Source organism: Neomonachus schauinslandi, chromosome 3 (assembly GCF_002201575.2).
Source record: "Neomonachus schauinslandi chromosome 3, ASM220157v2, whole genome shotgun sequence".
NCBI classification, from domain to species: Eukaryota; Metazoa; Chordata; class Mammalia; order Carnivora; family Phocidae; genus Neomonachus; species Neomonachus schauinslandi.
Window position 1 is genome coordinate 127,760,202 of NC_058405.1, and position 21,457 is coordinate 127,781,658.

The following is a 21,457-nucleotide window of genomic DNA, read 5'->3' on the forward strand; positions in this document are numbered from 1 at the left end:
AAAGAGATAAGAAATCGATTGTTTTTTCATCAAGTTCCAATAACTAAATAGCTTTTTCATTTGGAAATCCACAATCCATTTTCGAATGTGAAGAAATAATTTTAGGCAGTTATTTAATTATTAAAAAACATTTTTAGAATGATACTCTGACTATATATATGTACATATGTAGACATGTATGTACATACACACATATATGTGTGTATAGATATTAATTTAACATCTATAGAGCAGAAAATTCCTGTAAATGTTAAATAGTCAGCTCTGAAACTACTTGTTAACACTGAAATCAGATAAGGTAAACCATATGCTTTATTGAGGTTAGCTGTCTAAAATAAGTTACTGTGATTTTAAGAATTAATATGAACCACATGTCCTTTAGATCTTTAAATTGAAATCTTCATTGTTCTTTTAAGTCAGCTGTTCTAGGAATGTGTCATCTTTTGAGAAGATAAATTAATCACCTACCTCATTCATACACATCAATAAGAGAGTCACCCTCTTATCTACTTTATCAAAAGTAATTAGAATAACTGTTTTTATTCATATATAGTATCTATTAGTGATTGAGATTTTTCATTGAGGAGATTTTGAGGGAAACAGCCACTTATCCTTTTAGAAAATAACCTCCTCCAAGAAAAAGAAACCCCAGCAACCTAAAGGTTAAAACATACTGTCAAATCATTCAGTTGAGCAAGGCTCTTTAATAACATTTATACAAAAATACTTTCAGAAAGCAGAAGGTAGAAAACCGCTTTTTGCTAGTTCCCTTTCCTTAAATTATTATTCAGCCTCTTATTAAAATAAAATCTAGTTAACTTCTTTTGAATGCCTGCTCAAACGTTTTCCATAATAATAATAATAATAAAAATCTTGTGAAAGGATTTCCATAAGTCGGGCTGCATTAATGACTTAGAGCAGCTTCATAATCTGTTATTCCTTCCTCCTAGCAGACCTCAGCTGATAAAAATATCCATAGACACAGTGAAGTCAGTGGCATGCCTGGCTTTCTCAGACAAAACTCCCATGTGATCACATATAGGCAGCCTCAGTGAGGCTGATGCCGTGCAGCAAGCAGTAGGTAATGAGTCTTTGTGCAGAGTGAAGCTCTTGTCGCTGAACAATAAAGCATACGGTACCAGCAATAAAACACAGGGCTGGCAAATTTAAGAAGATTCCGCTGAACCAGGAAGAACAGTGCCTTCGGTGATGCTGACACATATTGTAAAATGATAATCTATTTATTTGGGATTCTAATTGATAAAGAGTGCAAGGACTAAGACTACAGCTATTTGAACAGGTCAGTGATTTTATAAATTACTCCAACACTTCCTTGTGTTTGATTGGATTTAAATTAGGATGGGCTAATGTGTGTTTTCCCTTAAACAAAAACTTTGCAAGATATTTGCAGTGTGTAATATGAAGGATGCACTTGAATTGACCCAGTGTGATTAAATTGTTGCTGTAGTCAGATGTGATAGAGAAATGTTTATATGATTATAGTGAACTGAAAAGTTATTTATCCTATTTAAAAATTTATGGGTAAGAAAAAAAATGTATCCAATGATTTCTAATCTTTTGTATATGCAGAAATAATATAAATCAGAATACTACTAATAAATAGCTCAAATAAAAAGCTCCAAATTTATTTTTCCAGTGCTAAAAAATCCTGTATTGCAATAGTTTACATGTCTTATAAATTGATGATATATCATTCAGATTTTATTGATGTCTCTCTGTACACTGCAAGAGGAAGGTTTGGCATATTTAATTATTTAAATGAAAAAAATTTAAGAAAATTTTGAAACGTTAATAATGTTACTATTAGAACAATGCATTTTGTATTTAACTACAGTAATATATATCTATACTAGTTGGTTGTGTCCCTTTTATTTTTCATTTTATGTATCTTTTGATATGTGGAAAATACTTCATAAAGCTTTTTATTTTATAGATATCATTCACTCACTAATGGAGAAAAACATATTAGCTTAATTTTCAAAAGAAGAGTGGATTAATTTTGTGATGATGCATATATCCATTGACTTACCATTTAGAAAAGAATGTGTGCCTTCATGTATATTTATAAAAATATGTACACCCATGACCTTCTGTATCTAGAAAATAACCACTTCTTTGGTTTATGAGCAATAGAGAAGTTTATGTTTTAAATAGAGAGATTGCTGTGTGTAGGAAGAAAAGGGAAGAAATAACTCTAGCAAATAATAGCACAACACTGAACATCTTTGCCAAAGACAGACAAGCATTACTGCTACATGAATCTTTAAATTTCAACACATAGTTTAACTTTGCTCTACATTTTTACTGCTGTATTGTTTGAAAGGCATCTTGGGAGATAAATTCTTAACAATTAATTTCTTGGACACCATTTAGCATGATCGTCTTTAAGACACTAGGGCACATTTAACATTTTATAGAATTACCATAGTGACTTCATGTATTTGTACAGTAACTAAAAGATATTTATGCTTGTAAAATGCTGTTTAAACCACCACCACCACCACAACAGAAAATACCCCACGTCCCTGATTATGCAGGCAATATCTATGCCAATGGGAGAGAAAATAGCTATGTTTCAAAAACAAGAGAAGTTAATGAAATTTTTAAATTGGTTTTCCACATGTATTTAAATGAAGTATTTGACTATTTGGGTTTCCTTGGTTACCATAGTTGCTGCTGACAGCTTCTTTTGGTGGGGAGGGGTGGAAAGCAGGACTCTGTTTAAAACAAAGAGTTAAAAACACTTATCCATTAATAGACTCGGGGTCTGTGATGCAGGCAGCCCAGAGAAGTCCGTACCCACTCCCCAACGCCCGTTCCATCCCTCCGGTGATTCAGGTATTCGGGCACAACTGCAGTTCCACACTTCCTTACCCAGCATTCCGTTTCAGCTGCTGGAGGGCTGCCTGAGCCTTATGCAAATGAGACCAGCTCTGAGGCTTTGACTGCAGAAGTGAGGGCGGGTGGGGGGGGGGGCAGAAGGGAGTTCAAAGGTCACAGGGCCGGTGGAAGGCTGGATCAGTTGCCTGAAAAAAATGCACTGGGCTTCCCTGCAGCAGTGTTTTGCAGCAGTTAAATGAAGTGTGCTTTATTTCTCAGAGTGAAGATTTTACAGCGTGTGTGCCGTAGTCATTTTAAGTGCACGCAGGTACGGTGACAGATTTCATGATGCGCCTAATTTTATTTCTATAAAAGACACTGATGAGGACTGGCTATTTTAATTCATTGTGGAAATTGGCAGGGTGTTCTCAGTTTTCAGCTTCCCTTAACTAGTTTATTAAATCTTCTTAATGTTTTTTTCAATTTGAAACATGGGTGTTTTGTTCCAATGGAATAATTTCATGTGAGGAAAACATTGAATTTGGGCTTCTAAATAATTCTATTTTTTGGAAAGTTTTTGAAGGCAGAGAGATGTCTGGGTTGAGACATCTAGATAAATAAATATCGAGACTTATAACTTTTACGGGATTTTCACATTTTTAAAAAATGTATTTTTAATTAGACCTGGGTTCATAGCCTAAGATTCTTGTGAGGTGTCTGGAATTAAATAATGGAATTCTTTTGTTCATATCCCACAAGACATCATAAGGACAGTTTTAACAAGTTGTATTTTCATTTCATTTTAAGAGAGGGTTTCAGTTTTGATGGTGTTCATTCTATATTTTATTGCTAAGCGCTGCATCAAAGAAAGAATTTCTTATCTGGGGGTTATAGTTTTTAAATGCTTCTTTAATTTTTCTAGTTGTTACTAATTTTCTTTGGGACTTTTTAGACAATGACATTTTGAACTCAACATGTTCAACTTCCTATGACTTTTCCTTTCAGTTAAGTCTGGATTGTAAAGTGATCCTCATAAATGTCACAGGCAGGACAAAAGTCTTCTTTTTCCATGCACTAAATATCACACTTTGGTAAAATGTGTGATTACATCATAGTAAAGTCTGACCCGTACCAAACAAATGTGTACTCACGTTTATTGTTCATACTGCTTTTTTATTTCCAAAACATGTTTTTAAATAAACTTAATTAAAGCAGCATGATCAGACTACGTTTATCCATATCATTAAAAATTTTAAATATATCAATTCAGCAGTAAAAATGTTGATGGGGAAAAAATGTTATCTAATTTGCATCAAGTGTGCATCTGTCTATATTACAGGTTGTATGTGTATGAAAATTTATGTTGGAAAGATGAAGAGACAAAATAATGTTTAGTCATGAAATTACTGCTTTATGCTTTTTTATTTGCATAAGATTTTAAAATGAATTTTATGAAGCTTACATACAAAGAGCTAATACATATTTAGATAAACTTAATTACTTTCTCTGCACTGAAAAGAGGGCGTTAATTTTATTATAACGATTAAAGCTTAGTAGTTTGGCAACAATATCTTTTATTTAAAAATGGGGGGGGTGGGTCGGATAGAGGGTGGACCAAAACAGGAGGATAGCTGTTTAAAACAGTGAAGGACAGTTATTTCAAATATTTATGAAATCCCTTTGTGGTAGTTATTTAGGGCCAGATTCTTACCATTTATCACTTTGTGGGGACATTATGACATTTATCCTGGATCCTGAGATTAATTTAGGAAAAGAAATTCATGTTTTGTGTAAGTTTTTTAAAAATGCAAAAACTGCCATTTTTTTCTAAACTCCTTCTCTTTTGAAACTTTCAGTAATGACTGCAGCTAAAGGGGTATATTTTAAATAATTTCCTTATGTTGAATGGAATATGCTGTCCTCTGACCCAAACAACATATTTGCAGACTTTTGTTTTACATATATATAAATTGTGTGTGTTATCACGCAATTATTATATATAATGATATAACTATATATCATGAAATAAATATGTATAAATACTTTTCATATATGTTATATATTATAATATGTGATATATATTCTATACATACAAAGTCAAATAAAATCTTTCTTATGGCCAACCATATTTAATTGAACAATTTTGAAACACAAAAATTTTTATTTTACTTTTACCTCAGGTCATGCCCATAGTTTGGGTCTACCAACCTCTGTGTGTGTTCTAGGCAGAGCATAGTGAGGAGGAAAGAGCCCTGCTTAAAATTCATTTAGGCAGTGCAATACTGTTAACTTTTAAATGCAACCAGTACCAGGTAGCACATTCTGAATATTGAAATAAAAACAGTATGGGCCAAAGAGGAAACCCTGTGACAGTTCTTGGAGAAAACCTGGTCATAGACAAATATGAAATAAAGAGAATTGTGCTTCCGTAAGCCACAAGAGAGCTATATATGTCCTGCAGCAAATTTATGGCTTTGAATATCCTGGATAATTTATGTCTCTATGCAAATTCAGTCAAAACTTTGAAGTCTTTTTTGCATTAGCTTGAGCACACTACTTCCATACAAATCTCAGCAGCGTGGACATTGTAGGTTCATGGACTGGATATTTAAATGTATATAGAAAAATGTGCTTGTGTCAATGCAGGTCAAATCAAAATTGTAAAGTAGAAGAGTAAATAGAGTAATATAAAAACAAATCATTGAAGGATATGCGGTTAGTGTACTTGAAGAAATGGTGTTATATCAGATTTCAAAGGAATCTTTAATGATTTTTCAAAAATTAATTTCCTGCTTTCTGATTACCAGTCTGTCTTTGTCATCACTCAGAACTAGAGACCATATTGTAAGCTTGGAAAAGATTTTAGGGCAAATATGTTTTACTCAGTCTAGCAGTATGGAACATAGTCTAAAATCTACAAATAACTGTTTTCATCTTAAAATCACTTATGTAAGTTTTAGGTTGTATTATCACTGTATATGTACTTCTCCTGAACTTCTGGTGGCTATAAATAAGAGCAAAATGACTTATGATATATAAAAAGCAAATGCTCAAAATAATTGAGTATTCAAAGCATTCACATTTCTTTCTTTCTTTTAACCTGGCATTTCTTAGGAAACAAGCAAAATAAATGATTGCATTTTTAGTCACCTATTCTGGAATTTAAATAGAATTATATTTATTTTATCAAAAAGTATAGTAAGATTGTAAAGTGATATTAAAGACTTATTCCATATTATTAGACACATGGCAATGCTATAGTAATACTTTGTCTAGAACAGTTGGGAAATAATCTGCACTAAATAAACCAATTTTCCAAATAGGTGAAGTTTATAACCTTAATGGCCAGTTTTTTTGAATATTAATTGCTTTCAGGGAAGCAAAATATAGAACATATCATTCTGCTTTGTTGAGCAAGTAGAAATCAGTTTAGGCTTTTCTTCATGGCATAAGAATCATTATTCCCACCATTACATTGGACTTACTGGAAAAGATAAAACTGCTCCCCAACTGTTCCCCAACACCAAACAGTGTTGCTATTATATGTTTTTGGTATACAATGGTATATGCTTTTTATATATTTTATATGCTTTTTATAATTTTACTCTTTTCTCATGTTACTACTTATTATTTTTTTATACATTTAGTCATTGCTCTTTATCTGAGAATAATTTAAAAATCAAGTTAATGCACTCTGTTTTACATTAAATTCTAAATCTTTTAGGCTTTGGCAGGCAAAGGGAGGGAGATAAACGTCCCTCCATACTTTTCCTATATACTGAACTTCTGGTACGTGCACATACACAGTATTGTAAACACAGGGACATAAAAAATAAAATTTATCTTAGTTTTTCTTACATTCAGGATATTGAGAACCGTTTTTGAACTCCAGTTCTTGTTACTACAATGAGAATCTGGCATATTACACCATCAATAGGAACTTGAAACTGCTTTGTTTAATAGGGAAATGAGGAATTTCTAACAGGTATACCAAAGAAAACACACAGACCAATTTTTTTGTGTGTGTGTGGCATTTGACTAAACGTTGGTGCCATATACCTATTCTTACCAACTTTGGAGGTTGTGGTCTATTTCATTCTCAAATCCTGGGGCTCTGAGATTCACTACCTCTTACTACCATGCTAGTTAGGAAGAGTTGTTGTTATGAATCCACACATTGATGCAGAAATGTATTTAGTTGTGTGCATGTGTGGGGGGGGGGGTGTGCATTTTCCCTAATCACATACAAAAAAAGTAAGACAGCTGAGCCATCAATCTTCATGTCTTTGAAAATTCACTAATACAAGGTATGTGTTAAGATATACAAGGTAGCTAATGCCATGCTAGCAGGCCAGGGTTCTTAGTTCACAAGTTTATTATAAAAAACACTGCAGCATTCTTATGCAGTAACATCATCCTACAGGAGGGGGAAAACTGTTCTATTCAAAACAACTCACCAGGTTCTGACAATAACAAAAAAAAACATGAGGTTGAGATTTGAGAAGGGAAGTAAACTGAGTGCAGAAAAAATCATACGATTAAATTAAATGGTATCCCTGAAAATAAACAATGATTTCAAAATTCACAAGTAGAGGGGAGGCCTTGGTACTTTTTTCTTTTTAATGTTCATTAAGCTCCAGTAATTGTTTACTGCCATCTTTATCTATAGTCATGCTGAGTAAAGCTATAGCTAAATGGAAGTTAAAGTGCATTCACAAGGTGTTAGTGTTTATATCTTAATATCTGCAGTCTCTCAGAGAAAGCAAAGGTAACTACAAATAGCGCTCTGCCAGAAACTGGTTTCTTGACCAACAGTGTCGCTTTAGCACGAAATGCATTGGTTCATTCTAAAGTGGTCACAGCTGTTGATGACAAGCGGCTTTGTATTTTACATGGTACATCTTTTGGTGCATGTGGGCAAGTTTTTTTTGAATGTTAACTGTTCTCAGACACTTTGGAGTTACTGTCATCCTTCCCATTTCCATTAGGTCAATAAGTGGTCTCATACACTGTGAAGAGCTTTGAAAATGTGAAGGAATGTTGGTTCCATGAACTTAGTGTCAAAAGATACTCTGTAAGAATGAAAGCTAGTCCAAAGTATTGGAGGGAGGGGGAGCTTCCTATTCTGGTCTTCTTTTGCCTGTTAGCATTTTAAAGAGCCTGAGAACTAGACCTCAACAAACCTGGGTAATTTTGTTTAATACAATAGTGCCTTATAAATTTAGGGCAATTCATGAACAACCAAACAACCAGGAAAATATTGTGTTGTTTTCTTGATAGGTAAATGCCTTCACTATGTAGTTTCTTGGGTATGTGAGTTCAAAGTATGAAGAAGAGTATGAAGAAGCTGAATAGGTTAGGAGCTAAGATTTAAATTCCAACCCTGTGTCACTTCCAAGACATGGTCTGCTGCTTAGAATCCATGTGGCCTTGGACATGATACTTGGATCTGTAAGCCTCATCTTTATCTGCGCAGTGGGGTACATCATCTTTATGGTTTTTATGAACATGAAATGGCATGATGCATGCCTGGCACATAATAAGAACCTTGTAAAGGATAGCTAATATTTTTCAACCCATAGGAGTTGATTCCCTGGTGCTGATAAGGCAAGTTCAGCTTAAGCCTGTAGTTACAGAGACTTTTGATGAAACATCTTAGATTTCAGCAGATGAGGAAGAGACCTGCTTTCCAAAAATAGAAACTCATGAGCAGTTTATTGGAGGTCATACCTCCCTAGTACCATCTTCTATTCAGATGCGGCGAGTAGAGAAGGGCAGTACCACAGTTATCAAAGTTCAAGCTATATGTGGCTTCAGAGGAAACTTGAATCTTGCCAAGTGGAAGCACAATCTCCACAAAAATCCTCACATACGTTGTGGCTATATGTACTTTCATGAGCTCTCACTTTATATCTTTTATTGCTTTAAAAATCCTCATCAATGTGCCTTTCTCTACTTTTTTTCCATTTCCATGTTGACTACAACTAAGGTGTTAGTCATTCATCTCTGCTCCATCCAGAGTTCCTGTCTCATCCACAGACTATGAACTTCTCAATTATAGAGAGCTCCTGGCACATAGTAGAGGCCCAAGAAATAGTTGCTGATCCAAGCTGTAATGCAGCATAAAGAGTCTGATTCTAACGAATGAGTTAAAAGGGCTAATTTCTCTGAATCATGAAACAATCTCTGTGTCACGGGTTTACTGTTTTAAAGTTCCTCTAGATCAGAAGGATGTTTAGAAATATTGTATCAATTGATGTTATCATAAAGTTTTTCAAAAGAAATTTAGTAGCATTCCTAGAAGGGCTTTTTGATAAATATACATGAATAACAAATGTTGGGTAAATTGGTGGGGAGGAGGATCATGACTCTCTGCTTTTGTAAAACTTGTTTGAATGGTGGAACTTCTCTAAATAGTGAGTTTCCACCTTCTGGGAGATTGTATGAGTTTGATGTGACTTCTGTTGTGAACCAGTTTTAATCTGTGCCAGTCAAACCTTCACTGAGACTTCAAAACCCAGGTATTTAATCTTACACTCTATATTATTTTTACTAATTGCTCTTTAATGCAATGTTAGCCGCAGGTTGAAAACTTGTTCTATGCCTTAGGTAGTAAAAATCTAGATCTTGCCTAAGGTGGTGATTCATTTTTTTTTTTTCTAAGTTCATTGTTCTTTTTTTTTTTTTAATGTTATGTTAATCACCATACATTACATCATTAGTTTTTGATGTAGTGTTCCATGATTCATTGTTTGTGTATAACACCCAGTGCTCCATTCAGTATGTGCCCTCTTTAATACCCATCACCAGGCTAGCCCATACCTCCACCCCCCCTCCACTCTAGAACCCTCAGTTTGTTTCTCAGACTCCATAGTCTCTTGTGGTTCGTCTCCCCCTCCGATTTCCCCCCCTTCATTTTTCCTTTCCTGCTATCTTCTTCTTCTTCTTTTTTTTTTTTAACATATAATGTATTATTTGTTTCAGAGGTACAGGTCTGTGATTCAACAGTCTTACACATTTCACAGCGCTCACCATAGCACATACCCTCCCCAATGTCTCTCACCCAGCCACCCCATCCCTCCCACCCCCCAGTGGTGATTCATTTTAAAGAATGCCCAAAGTACTTTTTTCTACTTATTCCAATTTTTTAAATCTCCTTTATTTTTTGCACAGTGTCTTTGGCAGGATCACAGTGCTTGGATGGTTATGGTCTTAAAGCGTGGCCATATATTACCCTGATGTCCACTTTAGAGTACTTTATGAGGAAAATGTTTTCAAGGTTCTTTTCCCTTTGGACTATTCTGATGATTCTTCTGAAGTAAAAGGATATCATATCTCTTAAGTACCCTTTGATCTACACTGGCTAGTCTACTTTATTATTTAATGAGAAGCTTTCTAAAAGACTGAAGAGAAACTTCTTAAGTGCTAGGGAGAAAAAAAAAAATGTTGTCTTTCAGTGTTGCTGTAATAATTCTAAGTTCTTCTACGTATGTGAGGTCTTTTTTTCCCCCTTAATGCAGTAAGTCTTGCTATTCATCCAAGGAATTAGGCTAAGTACTGTTCTTTAGTCTTAATAGCAAGCACATAAAATAAATTTTTCATTGGCACTTTTCTTAGAGTAGAAAAAATAGGCTTACAATGGACACTTGATCAATTTTCAACAGTTTTAAAAGCCTAATCATGTTCTTGGTTAGTTTTCTCTGCTCTTGCTACGTAACAGATTTAACCTGGAAGTTAACTTTAGGGAAGGACTTGGGCTTCTAGTTCACATGTATTCCAGGATGCCATCTTGCCAAATACCAACTAGTGATCAATGTTTAGGGTTAAGAGGCATTAAAAACCAAGTTCTGTCTTTCTTATATTGGTACTAATCTTAATGGCAGGTAATGCGGAAAGCTTCTTGGGGTCCCCCCAGCCAGAGAGAGTCATAAAGAACACTTTTTCCATTAGTAATGGTGGAGGAGCCTTTCATCAGCAAGGTCTTTATCAGCAAAGCATAAGTCAATTTACCCGTTGGCATTTGCACACAGTAAGGGAAGTGGGTATGGACAATTAAGAGGCACCCACCTTTGATGGAGGCCATGGCTCTTATCATTTACTGCCAGGTAGTGGGAAATGCATTGCATCAGAGCCTATTCTTACCAGTTATGTCTGTCCCTTATTTTAACAGAAGTGGAAATTGAGACCCAAGGAGGTAATCCTCTTACTTAAAATTAGGCCACTTGTTAGTAGCTGATCCAGGATTAGACTCCAAATTGATGACCATTCATTTACTGAGCAATCAGTGGTGTACATATTCAGTCCCTGAGGAACCTTACAGTCAAGTGTGAGAAAATGGCAGGTAAGCTAGCAATTATGATACAGTTTGATAAGTACCACGTGCTGTGAATGCGGAGAAGTCACTTAACCTACAGTGTAGTGCTGGTCATAGAATACTTTTCAGAGAAAGTTTGGATCAGATCTCTTGGGAAAGTGATCTAGATTTCTGAAATCTCGGTTTCCTTTGTTAAAATTACCTTGCAGGATTGGGAGAACAATTGCATAGAGAGAATAGGTACAAAGAGTCTAGCCATAGTAGGTGCTCACTAAAAGCTAACTGGTATTATAAATGGAAAAAGGCAATCTACCTTTTAGGAAAGACAGATGATGTTTGGGGGAAATTGTAATGCAACCTAGAACCATTCACCAAGCCACAAAGTTCCAGAGGAAGTCAGTTTGGAGTAGTTTTAGAGTAGTAGGTGGTAGCCAAGAGAACAGTGAAGAAAAGAACCCCTAAAATTGGTATGGAATGTCCCCTTGAGATTCAGTAGACCCCTTAGCACAGATGGCAGAAGGAACTGAGAGACCTGGAAGGACCCCTGCCCTTGGAAGTGGATGACCCTGGTGGTAAAAGCGATAGGAGGCAACAGATTCTCAAACTTCTCTGATACCTTGAGCTAATGTGTTCACAATGAATCATTTCTCCACGTTCAGGATAACCACTGATGCTGGAGAAATGTTACAAATCACCAGAGGAGAGGTCCTTAACCACCGAGTCCATGGATAGATGGCATGCATTTGTGCTTATGTGCACTTTTCTTCTGGGGAAAGCATTCATTTCTTTCATCAAATTCGCAAGCTACAAATCAGCAAGCTGCAAACATTTTGAGATCCAAAGCACATAAAATAACTCAGACCTTTAACTCAAGGTCACAGGCAACTCTGGCACAAGAAATTCATACATAATTGGGGAACCCTGCAATCATTTCTCCAGCAAAAATATCCATTAGACAGGAGTGCCCCCAGGGTTCTTGGCTTAAGCCGGTACCTGGGCAAGAGAGGTGTATTTGGCCAACTTGTGCTTCCCAGATTGGCAAGCCACCAGCAGCATTTTTCACATTGGTGGTGCCCCATGGAAACACCTTGCAGGATTTTACCTTGTGAAATCGTTGCCAAATCCCTATTCTCTTGGCGGCAGATATGTTCATTTCTTGCCAAATGGGTTAAAGCAGATATGGTCCTAGTATTGTGGAAGATGATATCCCCTCTTTTTTTTTTTTTAATAAGAGAAATGCATAGTTCTGAGAATGTGTGGAGTGATGTGTTCAAGGCATAACATCTGATGCCAACTTTTTAAAATAGTGATTTTCTTATTCAGCAGAAACTTTAGTCCATAATCGGTGTTTGATTAACAGAATAGTGTCAGGGCAGTAGTAATGTCAGTGTTTAGGACAAACATCACAGATTACAGATTACTCAAACTCATGGCTTAAAAAAATCGGGGATGAGGGACGCCTGGGTGGCTCAGTCAGTTAAGCGTCTGCCTTCGGCTCAGGTCATGATCCCAGGGTCCTGGGATCGAATCCCACTCGGGCTCCCTGCTCAGCGGGAAGCCTGCTTCTCCCTCTGTCTGCTGCTCTCCCTGCTTGTGCTCTCTCTCTCTCTGACAAATAAATAAATAAATAAAAACCTTAAAAAAAATAAATTAATTAAAAAATCAGGGATGAAAAGGATTTGATACAAACTAACTTGATTAAAATCGTATCCTGATAGTTAGGAACACATCTAGATAACTAAAGATATCCCACCGAAGAATTCAAAATAACAGAGTATGATTTTTCTTAGCTAATCTCTGCTTTCTTAAATATTGGAATAAAACCTATACACCATTAATTGAGCAACTGTCCTCTTCATCTTCTATCTGGCCCAGTAACAATCTGGCTGATGAAGTGTCACATTGTGAATAATTTCGCTTTTGCCAGCTAGGCTTTTCCCACCTGCTATCACAGATGAGCCACACACCAGTATTTTTGTCAACCTGTTTGCAATACCGCTCAGCTCATCATTAATTTGGTGAAGCAACCAGAAGAAACATCAAAACTGCTTTCCATTCTGAAAGAAAAAAAAAGTAAGCTTCTTTTTCTATGCAACTTAATCCTCACACTGGTGCTTCCTGGGTCCCAGGCCCATCGTTGATTGAAGCCAGCAGCCTCACCTTATCAAAGTCATTGGAGTAGAATTTTATCATAGTTTCTTAGCTTTTTGTGCTTATTGGAAGAATTTGATGAGATCATAAAATAAATGATTTTGTTCTTTGATAAATCATGAAGAAATGTCCTCCCTGTTGTGTTGTAATGCAAGGTAACATGCCCCTTGATGTATGCCACATCACCAAGACACCAAGCGTCCTTGTGAATGACCCTTGCAGTTAAAGATGAGCCTCACTTGGGGTAACTACAAAACTAGCAAGGAAGCAATGCAGAGGATAAACCCAGGCCCCCAGGAAAAAGTGAACAGAGGGTTCAAAAGTGAACTCTCTTTTTTCCTAAGAGAATACCATGTAAGGCTTCTGGTCTCAGCATCCTCCATGGAATAAGGACCTACCAGGTCAGATGAACTGGGAACTCACAGCTCACCACTCTTTTCTTTTTCTTTTTTTTCACCAGGCCAGGGAAGAGACAGCATCTCACTAAAAAGACCTCCTCATTCTCATAGAAGGAAATTCTTGCCATGCCAAAATTACTTCCTTTTAAATTAATTTCTTCCTGTACCAGTGATAGGCCAGACCTGCCCTTAACCTATTAACCACTACCCACCTCCTCACCTTTTTTTTTTTTTTCAGTTGTTTGATAAACTCATTATTCACCCTAATGACCTTTCAAGTTTTACTTACTGAGTTTCATCTGATTGGTAAAGGGCAAAAATATTCATGTATGATAGCTCCAGTTGGTGGGTGGCATTTCTTATTTAGATGTTTTTGTTCATTTCATAGTCATTCTTCCTCCTTAAGAGCCATGAGCACCCCTTAGGGTTGTCAGCAGAAATGCAGGATGCCCAGTTACATTTGAATTTTAGATAAAAAAATAAATCACCTTCAAGATATATCTGCACCTACTATTTGTTGTTTATCTGAAATTCAAATGTAACTGTGTGTCCTATGTTTTTATTTGCTAAACCTGGCAACCCTGAAGTGGTTCTGCAAATCAGATCACTCACTCCTCAGAATTTGGGGACCGGTGATATTCTTAAGGCATATTCTCTGTGGTCATTTCCTTATGATACATAGCAAAGCATTATGACATCAGGACAGAATGAAAGGAGAAAACAGGATTAAACATTAGATGAATATAAGTGGGATAGTAAGAACTCAATGAACTACCTATGAAAGCTATGAAATTTTTACGCTGTCAGAAGAGAGTGATATGAACAAGATTCCAACAAATATCCAAAGTTAGCTTCATTCTTCCAAATGCATTAAAATGTACATTTCTATCCAGCTTCTTGATTTGGCATTCTTAACGAAGCTCTCCCACTTACTTCAGTCTGCATCCTTCTGGCTTCTGATACTTTTTCCAGAAATACATTAAACAAAAGAATTGCACTTATAACCATAAAACATCTAGTGTAGTTCATCGACATTTTTGTGTGTGTGTGTGGAGAGATTTGAAAACATTTATACTGCTTTACTACTTTTTCATTAAATGTGCCCAGAGGCTTCTGAGCAATGGTTACATCTAATAAAAATTTGAGAGCAATAGTATATGTTAGTCAAGAAGAGTGGATATCCAAGACCACAAGATGCTTATTAGAGTTTTATAACAAAGTGGTTATTAATTAAACTTGGCAATAGGAAGGGTATGAGGGTGCAGGGAGAGGGGAAGCTGTCCAAGTGGTGAATTTATAGACTATATTAATAAATGAAAAAATAAGATAAATCAGTGTTAGACAAGGAGAAAACACTGGCTTTGAAATGCAGTTGAACTTATTGAGGCCTCTGAGTGAGATTCTCTGGAGTAGTACCTGATTGAGTGGCTCTTTGCCTTCTGGCCATGCAGTTGAGTGATCAAAGGGCTGACCTCTGACCCAAGATGGGCTAAACTGTTACTTACTCCTTGGAACATTAAACTTGAACTCTGAGACATAGAGAGAAGTTCCTGGGCTTAAACCTGGTAACGGTGGTGCTCTAGAGAAAAGATCAAGGAATTTCTACAGTCATAATCCTAGAAGATGTCCTTATTCCTGCATTCCTTTAATTTTGGATTTCAGCTCAATCTTAGATTGCATGAACTAGTTCAGTATTTTTCCAACAGATGTCTGTGTGCTTAAGTTAGCTAGAATTTGCTTTTGGGTTGCTTGCAAGCAAAAAAAAAAAAAAATTGTATGACGTTTTGAGGTCAATTTCATCTTTCATTTTGATTCTCATTCAATCAAAAATGCCAGATATTTTGTTAGTCAGGAGGGATAGAGTGGTGAATGAGATGAACATGATTGTTTCATGGAGCTTTCAGACTAGCAGAGAAAACAGACACTGATAAAGTAGTTAAAGTATAGAAATGGAAGGGTTTTTTTATTCATTCATCAACAGACATTTATTAAGCACCTATAATCTATAAGGCACTATTCTAGACTGTTGGTACATCAGTAAAGAAGACAAAGATCCCTGCCCTTGTCTTAGCAGGGCATGAACACGGTAAGCAGTAAACATCGAAATATATAAATAAATAACATGGATTTAGAAGATGGTAAGTGCTATGGGAAAACAAATTAGAAAGGAGATTGGAAGGAACGGTGTATCAACAGTCCGGGAGGCCAGAGAGAAGTGGCGGGTTGGAGAAACTGAAAGATTATTAGAGCTAAAATAGTTGACAACAAGGCAGTGGCTCAAAATGAAAATGAAGAGGTTAGCCAAAGTAGATTGTTAAGGACTTTATAAGCCATTTTGAGGATTTTGGACTCATCCTAAGACAATCCAAAGCCACTTAAGAGTTTTAAGCTATAGACTGACATGATCAGATTTGCATTTTAGATTTATCATTCTGCCTGCAACCTGGAAAACACATTCAAAGCAAACAGTAGTGGATGGGAGAGAATAATTGGGAAGCTCTTGTCCTAGTCCAAATGAGAAATGGTGATGCTCTTGACTAGCATATGTTTCATGAATTGGAAAACAGTAGCTGTGTTAAAATGGCTGTTATTGAGGCTTAGACTTTCAGCTTCTCATATTTAGAACAAATTAATGCCTGTCCAGATTTATCTTCTGTTCTTTGGGCTTTGATGCTATATAAAGCCAATTTGAAATGTTGACCACTTTTTCATTGGCTTCATATCCATGAAGTTTAATTATGCCTCATCTTTAGGAACAAAAATATGGTAAGTGGATATTTAAGGAGCCGTGGCAGCCATAAGACAGGCATTCATTCTACTCACTTGCATCTGTACCTAACTAGCCATGTATTGTCATCCTCGAATTCTGAGAGAACCAGTACAGGATACAAGCAAACCAGGAATATACAGCTCCTTTATCAACAGGGCCTTTCCCTAAATTCTCGTATCCTTTTCCTCCCTAGTGAGATAGTGTAGATGATGTAGGAGAAAACCACATGCTCTTTTTACCACCCCACCGTTGGGTTTAGATGAGGGGTTACATTCCTATAAGCAGTGGGTCATTTCATCCTCCTAATTTGTTGTGACATCTTGTTACACTCATGTAGTATTTTTTAAAGGCAGTGCAACTAAATAAGTGTTATACTTGCTTGCTGCACTTAACAATATTGGTTAAGTTCAGCACTTAACCAGCATCATGGGTATATGTTAAGGTTATGCCCCTTTGTAATTATTCGAAATTTTAATTTCCAGCTTACATACTAATCCCAAACTAAGTGGTCAAACGTTTCTTCTTTCCTTCGAACTGTGTCTAGCTCAGGCTCTTTCAATCTCAAAGATGTAGGCAAAAATTGTATCTAACCTTCAACTCCTTTGCTTGCCAGTCCCAAATATAACAGCAAAAAGGAAGAGAGACTTTTCAATTTCCTTACCATCCCTCCAAAAATTTCCCCTCTCATTTCTGAAGAGAAGAGTACCTAGTACCACTTTTTACCATATTGGAACATGGTTCCCTGCAATCCAGTTAAATGTCCTTGGTTCTTGAGACATCTGCCTTTCCTAAGGAAGCTGGGATGGGGAAATGGAACTTAAGGATATGGTTTTTAACTGTTCCCATTGCAATACCTTATTATAAAAATGTACTTTTTAAACATGGGTTCCCATCTTGTATTACTTTTTGTCTTGGAGTCTCTCCCTCATGAATTACTTTGCATCTTGTTTGAAGTGAACCATTTTAAAATTTATATCCTGTCCTACTTTTATTTCAAGAACTTTATTTAAAATATCTTTTTTTTCTCTTGCCCTGCTCAGATATGCATGAACATTTTATGCATTTCACACTCTTTAAGATAGAGAAAATAATATGCTAATTTGAATAGTGGTAAAATCAGAGTCAGAATAGAGATTTTATTCTCAGAGAGTGGACAGTGCAATATCTTCTTAGGGCTATCAGTTATCTCCATTGTTAATATAAGTCATGCAAAAGACATGGATTGGTAAAACAAGGCAGTAGGAGTATTCTCAGTTGGATGGAGCCAGCATAGTGGATGTTTGCTCCTCAAGGACAGGTAACCTGTTCTACTCCCTTTTCTATCACCTACTCCACCCAAGGAGTCAAGCATATATACATACCAATTACTCAACATGTAGTTAGATGAGTAAATTGAGATAAATGATAAATACTTATGAGACATCTAATACTATACTTAATTTTACTAGAAATCACACAAGAGATAGTGAAAGAAGAGATTTTGATTAGGTTTTGAGACTGGGTTATGTCACTCTAGGGCTGGTATGGGGACACCCCCAAGGAAGGAAGAACCTAGGAAGGGAGCTGCTGGAGAGAAGACTAGAAATCAGACAAATGGTCCTCCAATTTGAGTATGCAGAGTGCTAGGCACTGCCTCCTGGGAGTTTCCGATCCAGTAGACCTGAAGTGGGGCACGAGAATTTGCGTTTCTCACAATTTCCCTCCCAGGTGATGCTGATGCTGCTAATCCAAGTAGCCCACTTAAAAAACTACAGAATTAGACCTTGGAGAGCTGGCTCAGCTGAAGGGACCTGGACAGGCTGCTTGCTGTGTGATCTGCACAGAGAAGGGGTGATTTCAGACATGTCTGAGGGCAGTATTAAGAATAGTTTTTAAGTCTTGCCTCCTCTCGATCAACAGGACTGATGGCTACACTCTGGCAAGAAAAGGAGAGAATGGTTTTACAAACTCAAATGAGAGTTAAAATCAGCTGACATAAATAAGAGGGAAGATGGGATACATGGAATCAACTTAGTAATACTTACAGCGAAGTTAACCTAATTTAGGAATGTAAGACCATGTACATATATATCTAAGCTAATTTATATATAGGTTATTCCCCGAAATATCCTTACACTGCAAGGAAAGTTTATGCTCTTTAGCTGAGTGTGCAGATGTCAAGGTAAATGGGAAAGGTGGAGAAAGGGCAGCCCAAGGAGAGAGAAAAGCCCATTCATCCTAGAGAAAGCATTTGGGAGAAACCACTCCCACCCTTCCCCCTTCCCACTCAGTGCTGTCTCTCAGGTAAATAGCCTTAGAAGTTTCTGAAACCGTGGCAAGGGCTTCAATAACCAGGGGTCCTGGGAACACATCTCATCTCATTGCAGTATTGAAATGGAAACTACCTAAAATTTAGAACTGATTTCATAGGCTTTGTTGTGTTCAGCTAATTAGGTTCTTGCATTTTAAAACTCGACTCTCAAGTTTTTGCATAATTATCTGTGTTTCTTCCACATGAATTTTGTATAAGGCAGGAATCATTTAGGACTCTGGGTGACGTTGGCATTTTTTTCATTATAGAACTTCATGACTCAGGTGGATTTTCTCAATTTGCCAACAAAAAAGGAATAGAGATATTACATTAAAATGAACTGTGACTTTAACAAAATGATACATTTTGGTAACCAAATTTTCAATTGCTCGTATTAATTTAATTTTTGTTAATTTGAAAATATTACAAAAAGTAAACCTGCTTAGTGATCCTTCCAAGGAAAGGCTCAGCTCATGTTTAATAAAACCACATAAAATGACTCTGGAGACCTTGGCTACACATCTAGCGGTCAAATATTTCAATGCTTCGTTGCTCTCGTTCCTTTTACAGGTACATGTGACAGCGCTGCAGCTATGAGTGGAATTTTAAAGAGGAAGTTTGAAGAAGTTGACGGCTCCTCACCCTGCTCTTCTGTGCGGGAATCAGATGATGAAGTTTCCAGCAGTGAAAGTGCTGACAGTGGGGACAGTGTCAATCCATCCACCTCGAGTCATTTTCCCCGTGAGTATGGAAACCATACCTGAAGCTGCTTGTCTGGTTCTGCAGTGAAAATAATTGTGTCATCTTTGTCCTTTTTTTAAACCTTTATTACTACTTTTGTTTTGTTTTTGTAATTGACTAAAAACAAGACATGATTAAGTAAAAATGAAATCTCTTTGAGGTAGCAGTAGATTCTTCTATTTGGATTGCTTTTGGCAGTGGATTATTTGATAGTGTTAATCAACTGACTCAATGAAAACAATGGTATTTTATTATCATTAATTTTAAGGAAGCACCCTACTGAGAGTAGATAGGGAAAGACAAGTCCAGGCACAAAAATGTATCCTCCCATAGCTGAAATGATATTCCAGGGGGGGTGGGGAACGTGGGGAGTGGGGGGGGGGCAGAGAAAATAGATGCATTTGGGAGTGGAAGGTCTAGGTTATGATGAGAAAGAGCTTGCCGGCATGAAGAGATGAGAAAGCTGCAAAACTCTCCCAAGTGGTCAAGTGCATGCAGTTTATACTTCTTTCCACCCATTCTTTTATCCTTCATCCTCAAGAATAATATGTAAAGCCCACAAAGGAAAAAAGAGATGTATGCCTTCTCAATGATTCCTTTTTCTGCCACACTGTAATGTGAGCCCTTCCTGTCATGAAAGGTATTGTGAAGATTGCAGGACTGAGAAAAATTCTTAAAGTAATACAATCTGTAAGTTAAAAGAAACTGACTAGTAATAGCTAAAAGATCTTATATTTATGTTTCCAACAGGAAGATTTTACTATATCATGATACCACGGTAGATAACTAGTCTTAGTTTTTCCATTTTTCAATTAAGTGGCTATATTTTATTAATATATGATCTATAACGTAGAATTTACTTTGGAAATGTGACAACCCAGAAAACCAAAAAAATTAACAGTAGTTTTAAGGGGGTAATAAGAATCTCAATAAGGGGCGCCTGGGTGGCTCAGACGGTTAAGCGTCTGCCTTCGGCTCAGGTCATGATCCCAGGGTCCTGGGATCGAGTCCCGCATCAGGCTCCCTGCTAGGCGGGGAGCCTGCTTCTCTCCCTCTGCCTCTGCCTCTCTCTCTGACTTTCATGAATAAATAAATAAATAAAATTAAAAAAAAAAAAAGAATCTCAATAAAACTGTTGAGTATGAAACAAACACACTAAAATCAAAAGCATTGCCTTAAACAGGCAAAACTAATAGAAAATGTAATGAAAGGGCAATTACAATGATCATAGCAGATAAAAAACCATAAAATATTCAGGGACAAGGTTATTGTGTAATGTAGGGGATCTGCAAATACATTTACATATGTCATGATGATATGAGATGAGCTTTTGTTTTTGATTTAAAAGAAGATGCATTGTACCTATTTGGTCTTAATATTAATAGTGATAATAGCAACAACATGATCATCTGATGGAATTTCATGAAGATCAACAGAACAAGTGAGATAATATACATGAAAGAACTTGGTAAAATGTTAACTACTAAGCACATGTTATATTGGAAATTATGATCATAGCTAACATTTCTTGGGTACATAAATGCTCCAATAGCTTTATATACATTATCCCTACTCTTTGCATCAATTCTGTAAGTGCCACTACCTTCAATTTAAGAGGAAATACCTGAGGCTCAGAGGCTAAGCATCTTGCCCAGTATCACACACGATTTGAGCCTAGGTACATATGTGTATGTGTGTGTCTCATTCCATAGTCTTCACTTTTTCCATTACCTCATGCTTCCCCTTAATTGTATAATATTGGACATATCTTTAAAATGTTGTTTATTGTGAATTGTAAAAGAATTAGGTAAATTAGTAAAGAGATGAGTTATGTTTCTGGATATAAAGATAAATAAAGTTATCAAAGCTTTCCACATTAATTTATACATATGAGTATAATATCAATAAAATCCTCAAGGGCATTTTCTTAGAAGGCGATAGAATGATAAAAA

General features: G+C 36.3%; 1 protein-coding gene across 1 annotated transcript in view; it reads left to right on the forward strand.

The window, feature by feature from the left end:
* The window catches only part of CSRNP3 (cysteine and serine rich nuclear protein 3), a 141,774-nt gene that overhangs the window by 54,195 nt on the left and 66,122 nt on the right, over nt 1-21,457 (forward strand). The window contains exon 2 of the mRNA XM_021703142.1: nt 19,335-19,505. Coding sequence (XP_021558817.1) covers nt 19,335-19,505 — 171 coding nt within the window. The remainder of the gene's footprint in view (nt 1-19,334; nt 19,506-21,457) is intronic.